General features: G+C 41.9%; 1 protein-coding gene across 3 annotated transcripts in view; it reads right to left on the bottom strand.

The window, feature by feature from the left end:
- Nucleotides 1–5,849: 5,849 nt before the first annotated feature.
- Nucleotides 5,850–8,868, bottom strand: part of MNT (MAX network transcriptional repressor) — a 145,323-nt gene continuing 142,304 nt past the window's right edge. For all 3 annotated transcript variants that reach the window (XM_082247005.1, XM_082247006.1, XM_082247007.1), the window contains one exon: nucleotides 5,850–7,089. In XM_082247005.1, the coding sequence (XP_082103131.1) occupies nucleotides 6,377–7,089 (713 nt within the window). In that variant the 3' untranslated portion in view covers nucleotides 5,850–6,376. The remainder of the gene's footprint in view (nucleotides 7,090–8,868) is intronic.

Here is an 8,868-nt window from a genome sequence, read left to right as displayed (position 1 = left end):
CACCTCCCACTGCTGTGAGTTCATATCTGCGGCACAGTTGTTAAAATTCACTTTTCTTGCCGCCATACATGTGTTACAAAGTCAGCAAGATGGCGGAATGTTAGAACCTCTGTCAGCTTTTATTGTCTTGATTTCCCCTCCTAGAGGTGCTCAGAACAGGGAGTTAGGTGAAATCTCTCTAATAGAGCCCTAGAGAGCAGTAAAATAGGACAGTGATTCTACCATTTCCCCCATTCTACCCAAAACAAAAACAGAAAAAAAGTTTTGGGTATAGATATTCAAACTATTGGGTTCACTTTTTCACATAGAAGGCTGTAATTCATTTTTTTTGTATAATGAGGCTTTGTAATGTGACAATTTTAGGTACCATTTGTGCCTTCAGGTTCAGTGGTGTAAAAGGGGAACTAATGTTAGAATGGTCTCTAAAAACATTTGATGGCCCCGTCTGAGAAATCTCAAAGCATCAAGAAAGAAAAGCCTTTATAAAAATAGATATTATGTATGAAGTCAAATTATCTGTATTTGGTATAATAAAACCAAAAGAAAACACATTTCTCACATTTAACACATTTCAGATAAAATAATTTGCAGTGCATTAATTTGTAATACACTATCATGCCTTGACACAAAGCCTGTAATTAATCAAAATTTTTACAACATTTCCAGAGAATAATGCCTTTATGTACATAGTTTAATATTCTAACAACTCAAGGCGGGCTCAAAAGGACACATCTGAACCCGAGTGAGGTTTATATAAAATTTTGGAGATAAAACTATTAACATGAGTTTAAAATTGGTTTAGTTGTCAATGAAAAATAATACAAATAAATAAGTTACAAAGAAAGTAATGGCACAAACTCCATGATACAGGTAAAAAAAAGAAGGAATTTTCAGTGCTTGTAGTTAAAATTTATTAAGTCCTATGCCGATTTACGATGGGTGATGCTAAAGAAGATTTTCAGTGTCACTGTGTTATCGGATACCCATGATGCAGTAGTATGCATGCTTTCCTTGCGTGATTATGCTGCATTAGTATGTCGCTCATCTTAAAAATATTAACGAAAAGTTATAAAGGGAACAAGGAACAGAAAATGTCACATCTGTAAGGCGGTCCTCTGCTGCAAAAAATTACTATAGCAGAAACATTATGCCAGGGCAGCATGATTCCAGTCACTGAGAACCAGGATCCTCCATGTATTTTGCCTTTAGGCCTCATTCACGTGGGCGTACCGTTCCGTACATACACGCAAAGGGCTGAAATGTGCATGCAGTCGCATTTATGGCTATTGGGAAGCAGCGGCTGCACGGACATAGCCATTGGTCCCAATCTGACAGACATACAGGTATGTGCTCCTGAATGCACACTGTCTGCCTTCAGGAACACACACTTGCATGCCTGTCAAATAGGGAGCAGTGGCTGTGTCCTTACAGCTGTTGCGGCCCGATAGACACGAATGGGACATCTGTGCATCCCATGCAGACAATGGCAGCCCTTCCCACAGGTATATGGATAGGTTTGCCCATGTGAATAAGGCCTTACTCATTAAAGGGATTCTGTTAGAATACATAGGAATATAAAAAACCTGCTGCTTGCATTTATTGATGCAAACTCCAGGGCCGTAATCTTTATCCTTGCATTTCTGCCTAGCAAGCCACCAACCTTAATTATGCAGCCAGTTAAGTTGGGACCCTTAGAGCCTATTCACACCAGTCAGGTCCATGGCAGTGCATTTAACACACATGCAGTGTTAAGCCAGCCCATTCATTTGAATGGGCGGCCTAATGCACTATAATAGACCTAAAATATTTTTTTCCCTTACATTGCAACGCAGATGCTTTAGGGTGCCATTTAAAATGAATGGCACTTATGCACACCAGCACAAAAAATGTGCTTTAACTAAAGTGCAGGGTGAAATGGACCCATAAAGCCCAATGGAAGTTTTCAATCAACCTAAATAAGCCAAATACATTTCTGGTGCAGCAAAATAAAAAATTATTTTTCCATAGAAAGCAGCAACAGAAAAAGTAAAAAACCTGTCCCCTTCCGGCATACTGCAGCCCTGCTGTCAGCAAATCTCACACTCCCTCCTGATTAGGCCCCTTTCACATGAACGATCCGATCAGATCCGCCTGTCATTTTATAAGGTGGACCTGATCGGATCCTCCATGCATCCCTATGGGGCAGCGGATGTCAGCGGAGACATGTCCGCTGACACCCTCTGCCGTCCGCAAAATCCGGACGGATGGAAACTCAGCGGATCGATTCCCCGCTGAGCAGCACAGAGTCCGCCGACTGAGGCGGACCGTGTGAAAGAGTCCTTAGAGAGCTCTAGCCTTGTACAACTGGAATATATGTAGTTGCTTTGGGCTTCTTTCCCACGGGCACCTGAGCCTGTGCAGTGTAGATTCTGGCTTATTTCGAAAGCCCAGGTGCTACATAGAGCCGCCCATAGACATGAACAACTGCCTACACCTATATTTAGGTATATGGATGTACACAAGGTAAACGTACAGGAGTATAAAAATAACATTGAACATTTTTTGGAATAAGCCTGTACACTATACTTGTGTTTATGTGAGCACCGCTGTATACCTGACTACAGGGGCACACAGCCATTCACAAATATGGGCGACAGTACACAGCACCTAGGCTTCCCCAGCTGAGGACATACGCCCAAAATGATGTACATTCCATGTGCTAGAAACCCCACACAAAGTTTAATTGGGATTGAGCTACACATTTTTTGGATTAGTGATTCACTAAGCACTGAAGCAAGGATAGAAATGAAGGGCCCATGGCTTGCACCCTTACAAGTCAGTCTGCAATGGCAGCACATTTTGATTCTGACAGGTTCCCTTTAAAGCTGTATTTGTGCATGCATTGCAAAACAAAAGGTTTCCTTTAATTCCCGAGCCCCCAGCAGCATATACCATTACTTTTATGACTGGAGGAGCATGCGACTCACCCCATGTAACAATACTAGCGCTTGGCCACTAGCCTAGAACTGTGACATGGGAAATTGTAGATCGCCAAGCCTGTGTAAGCTCCAACGGGAAATGCGAGTTAAGGTTACACAGGGCCCATTTCCTCACTCAACATGGCAGCGAGGGAACAAAATGAACATAAAGTATATGTTGCTGGGGATTAGGTCAGAATAATAACCACCTGCTTCTTTGCTATGCACAGGTTCTAAAGTAAACTAATGCAGCCATTTAAAAATCTTGGCTGTGTGGCTCTCAAGGACTGAAGTCATGCATTATAGTTTTCAGTACCGATTTTTAAACTGTGCATGGCCAATGGCGAACAACGTATATTGAGCGTATATAACAGCGTATATACTACACCTATGTGCAGCCCTCTGCTACTAAGTAGATGGAGCCATATGTTATGTACAAACTGTCTTTAAGGGGTTTTCCACTCATAACATATAAGTGGGAAACCCCTACTTGAAATATACACATACTTGTAGTCTTAAAGTGGAACTTTATGTAAGAAGAAAATGTTGCAAACAGGAAGGCTTTTAATGCAGAAGAGACATACTGTCTCTCCTGCATTAAAATTCCATTACTTGTATGAATGCCCTGTAGACTGTGCTGCGCAGCTAATTGAACCTATTCCAGCAAAGCCGAGATGAATGAACTCTCGCACATGTGTGAAGTGACGTCATCTCGTCCAGCCAATGAATATGGGCAAAGAGCAGCACCCAGAAGCCAATCCGGCCAAAAATGACAGTAGCTGGCAGGGGCTCTAAAACAGCATGGTGCTGGATCCAAGGTGAGTATAGTTCCATTACTTCTATGAATGCCCTGTAGACTGCGCTAATTGAACCAATTCCAGCAAAGCCGAGATTAATGAACTCTCGCACATGTGTGAAGTGACGTCATCTGGTCCAGCCAATGAATATGGGCAAAGAGCAGCACCCAGAAGCCAATCTGGCCAAAGATGACAGTAGCTGGCAGGGGCTCTAAAACAGCACGGTGCTGGATTCAAGGTGAGTATAGTTCCGCTTTAAGTAAAGAAATATATTGAGCCAACTGAGACAATCTTATTTGGGCTCATTCAACAGCTCAATGGAAAGAGCAATGACAAAGTGCCATTACTGCTGCTGAGTTTATGTTACAAGACAGATAGACAGTCACATATTACAACTTATTCCAGGCTGAATGGTGTAGTAACCTCACTGTGTGTGGTGTGAGGGCATGTTCAGGCTATTGCTCTGCAATAATTACAAATGGCAGCCCATCGCACCTTCCCAATGCACTTGAGCTGCTGAAAATGATGCACGCAGCTATTTTAATTTGTTTTAGTTCATGAGGCAGCTCATTCAAATAAATAAGCTGCCCTAACATAACATGGGTTTACATTGTGAACAGGCCCTCAATGAAGCTGTGAACTGCGAGAGACCTGATGCTGATGGAAGACATTCATATTTTGTAAATTAAGGTTCATAATTGTAGGGCTGGCCCTATTCTCTGTAATCACCAATATCCCAGCAGCCGTGGCCACTCCTCTTTCTCCAGTTATGGGGTCATTGGCTCTACAATTAAACAGTAAAGTTCAATTAGGTTTAGTAAAATAGAAGAAGCCACTGGGACAACCGTGATCAACAGAAAAGGGTGCCAACGAATACCTAAATTTTAGATTTCAGACTAATGTTACTGAGTCCACTATTGTCAGCGCCAACTTTGCTAGCAAAATGGCGGCCTCTGTAGGGTGTTCATGACCGTATATACCGCATATATAGTTACTATGACAAAATATAACATACCTTGAGAAATTTGTAAAATGATTGGTGACATTAATAAAAAGAAAACAGTAAATTTAAAACATTCAGTAATCAGAATGTAAGTTTTATATGCATTTTTGGTTCTGTTTCACACGCTAGTTACTAGCGGTAAACCTCCTAATACATTGCTGTGTTTTACAATATTTTTCTATTGCAAAAGAAAGTACAGAACGCAGACAATCCTAGTTATAAGAACTGGCTCAAAAGGAAAAGTATTAACCTTCAGTAATAGGAGTACAGTAACCCAAAGGAAGCAATCAGGATTCAGCATTCCTTGGAATGGCTACACTAAAGGCTGATTGGTTAATATGGGTAACTGCACTTTAATGCTCTTGCTACTATATTAGTATATCAATCTTAATGGCAATTACCAAAAAAAAAATGTGTATCCACAATTATTTTCTATTAAAAAAAAATAAAATAAAAAAGGTATTTGTTGACATGGGAAGTACCACTTTTTTTCCGTTTGAGCTAGCTTTTATAAAGTTTCCCCTAAAAAGGAAAAAAAAAAAAAAAACATAAGCTGAAGCAGACGGTAACTATGATTCCAATGTGGTTCATGTAAACCAGAAAAGCTTCAAAATAAACCTCAGTCTTCAATTTTTTAAGGTGATAATTCATGAAGTGTGCCTTTAGTGGTCCTAAAAAGGCGGGGACAGTAAGTTAAAAAGCTCATTTTATGTGTTAAAAAGGCACTGATGCAACAAAAAACTTAAATAACTAATGTTTATAAATAGAAAGACAGTAATTCATTTTCTGCCCCACGTTTTTTCACCTCGGAGACAAAAAAGTAATTACCTTAAATTATTATTTTTTTTTTCTATCATGGTTTACTTGTTCTTTTTAAAAGCTTTTTTTTTTTTCCCCATTAGTGTATACTTCCTGCAGCTATCACATCGGTGAAGGTATAAACCGACATTATGCTTACTTTAAAACCATTCCATTTCTTATATAAGCAAGGGGTCATCGATTTGTATGTTACAAAGATACACAAAAAGACGACAACACAATAAAAATTGAATAAAAAAAAAAAAAAAAAAAATGTAAGTGAAGTAGCTGATAGAAATTAAAAGTCTTATTTAATATTCACCAATTACTGGTAGAAAGGACAAAATGAAAATAGTCATTATGAGCAGCGGCCACGGAGACAATGAGCATGGTTGAAATCCAGGGCACTTGGCCCTTTGTGGGAAGATAGAGGCCTATACAATGAAGCCTGACACCTTTTCCAAAGCCAATGAGGATCAACACCTTGTGACTACGCAGCTCTTCCTTGGAACATGACTTGATAGGAATGTATGGAGTTTCCGCTGTCCAATGGATAAATAAATTGATATAAACTAAAGGGAACCTTTCAGGGAGACTGTTCCCTAGCACATCCAAAGCTTCCTTCCATTACTGAAGGCTGCCAATGCCCTGCTCCCAGACAAACAAGTCACTTGTGTGATACTGCAGATGGAGCCCCTGCCCCAGAAGAAGCAACGCTTAAAGGAGTCAGATAATGGCTGCCCTCATCACTGGATGGAAGTTATGACTGTGACAGAAAACAAGACCGTTTCCTCTAATTCATTTTTTTTTATAGTTGAGCGTTAAGCTAGCTTTAAAGTGCTGACAGGAAACGATGGCATAGTTACCATAGTCACCGGATTCAGGACTGTCTGCCCAACTAACTGGGGATGGTGGACCACCTGGGTTCCTACAGTTGGCTTTGCCATAACAGCAGGCTGGCCAAGGTTTGTGGTTCCATTGACTTGTGGGTGGGAGATGGTGTGAGCGATGTGGCTCACCATGGGTTGGCTGACTGCAACAGACTGCGGGTAAATGGGTAGCTGCTGGCCAAGATGGGTCATGTGATTAATGGCAGCTGGGTGCACAGTGATGTGGCCAATTGGCTGAGCAGCAGTGGTTAGCTGTACAGGGCTTGACGTGGAAGGTGCAATATGGGCAATGTGCTTGGTCTGAGGCCCTGGGATGACATGGTTTAGAGTCTGAATAACGGATGCATGAGTGGTGGCTGTGTGGGCTATCACAGTTGACTGCACTGTGGAAGCAGCCACAATATGAGTCTGTGCTGGCACTATGGCCTGAGGCGGGACCAGTGCTTGGTTGGAGAGGGTCTGTGCATGAGGAGAGGGAGCTTGTTTCTGCTGAATGGAGACATGTTGAGGCAGTACAGTGGAATGGTGATTGTGGGAAGCTGCGTTGGACGGTACCATCTTCAGAAGTCCAGGATTCTGACGTTTTGGTAATGAATTTAGAGGTCTGTCATCATCCATGTCTTCATCCATGTTATCTTCCCCCTCTGAAAGGCATAATAAAACATTTAGGAACCAGAAGTAAAAAAAAAAGCAAAATTTGTAAATATACAGGATATTGGCTGTCAGAAACTTTCTACTTAAAGCGGAGTTCCACCCAAAAGTGGAACTTCTGCTTTAGGTGGTCCTAACCCCCTGACATGCCACATTTGGCATGTCATTTTTTTGGGGGGGGGGGGGGAGCGGGTACCTAGTTTTGACAGGTACCCGCTCCCACTTCTGCTCGGAGCGCCACGGCGCCCTGAGCGGAAGTTCTCCTCTCCCCCTCCCTCCCTGCAATCTTCTGGGACATGTCAAAGGTCCCAGAAGATTGCCGGCCAATCACGACGCGTAGCGCAACTCGCTCATGCACAGTGCGTACCCGGCTGTGAAGCCGCAAACTGTCACAGCCGGGTGCCCACAGCAGTGATGCCGGCGCCGAGGGAGAGGATCGAGGCTTCGGGCGGCCGCATCGCTGGACCGTTGGACAGGTGAGTGAAATGGCTGGAACTCCGCTTTAATGTGGAACTTCACTTTCTCAATCAACATCGACTATTTTGAATGATTATGCTGTTAGCATTGGCATATAGATAGGAAAGTATATCATATTTAATTGTTTTAAACAGTTTTTTACATTTCTTTAGTTACTTACTGGTTTCAAGGCCTGGGCAAATGCCATACATCCCAGGAGTCTTCAGGAGAGGAGGAGGAGTTTCTCAGTTAAGCACACCCTCCTGCCTTCATGCCGGAACTAAGGGCTGATGGATTCCAGAGCTAAATGCTACATAAATCATCTGCCCTTATTAAAGATGGCCACACTCAGAAATGCTAGGGGGGTGTTTTCCCAAGTGATTTCTCAGCAAAATCACTCTCACCCCTCCTTGTGACAGCAAGCCTGGGATCTTCTGCCCGCACTCACTGTCGATTCAAAGAGAGCACCACCATGCAGGGGGTCCGTCCACATGGCCACGTCTTTGATAAACTGATCCCTGTGAATAAATGTACTACAAGTACCGGCAGCCTTTGCTGCTGATGGCTTGTAGTTCTCAATGAACTACCAGGGTGCTGTCGAGCGTTCTAGGTAGTCCATTGAGCTTTCTGTCATTGTGTAAAACAGTATATATCGGAGGTATGGTCAGACAGCTCCAGAAGTGTGACATTACATCCACAATCTGATGGTCGAGGGTGCAATGCTTTGCAGGCTCCTACCCCAAAAAAATGATATATTTTTTTACATTTTTTTTTTGTAAAGGGTGAATTTTTCCTTTTAAAAGTGTAAGCCTAGTCATTATTTTAGTTATGAAGGGGGGAAAGATTAGGACACCTGTCAATTATTTTGACAGTAGGGAAAATCTCCAACAGCAACACAAACAGAAATAAAATATTTTTTTTTCAATTGCATATTGAAAGGTGAGTCAGCTTTTTATTTCGGTCTCTGTTGCAGATTTTTCTCCTGACTTCCTATTTAGTGAAACTGTTGTCCCAGTAAAAGTAAGCGAGGGGAGAAGCCCTGCTAAAGGACAGTAGTAAAAACAGAATAAAGGTTTTTATTCTTCCCAATTCTATCCAAAGCTAAAATATACTTCTAGATTTTAGAAACACATTGAAAGACCAAAGTACCTTCCTCCTGTAACCTACCAAGCAGCAGAAACTATCGCTGTAAGAATGCAGTGTTTGCTCATTTGTCACTCCCAGTGCAAACGGTTCTATTTACACATAATAGCTACAGTTGGTTGCTGTACCTTTCTAAGAACTTGTAGACAAGGTGACAAACTAGAATACACTAC

Source organism: Pelophylax lessonae (assembly GCF_965119305.1).
Source record: "Pelophylax lessonae genome assembly, chromosome: 2".
Classification (NCBI taxonomy): domain Eukaryota; kingdom Metazoa; phylum Chordata; class Amphibia; order Anura; family Ranidae; genus Pelophylax; species Pelophylax lessonae.
Note: the sequence above shows the minus strand (reverse complement) of the source record. Positions and strands in the feature narration are given on the sequence as shown.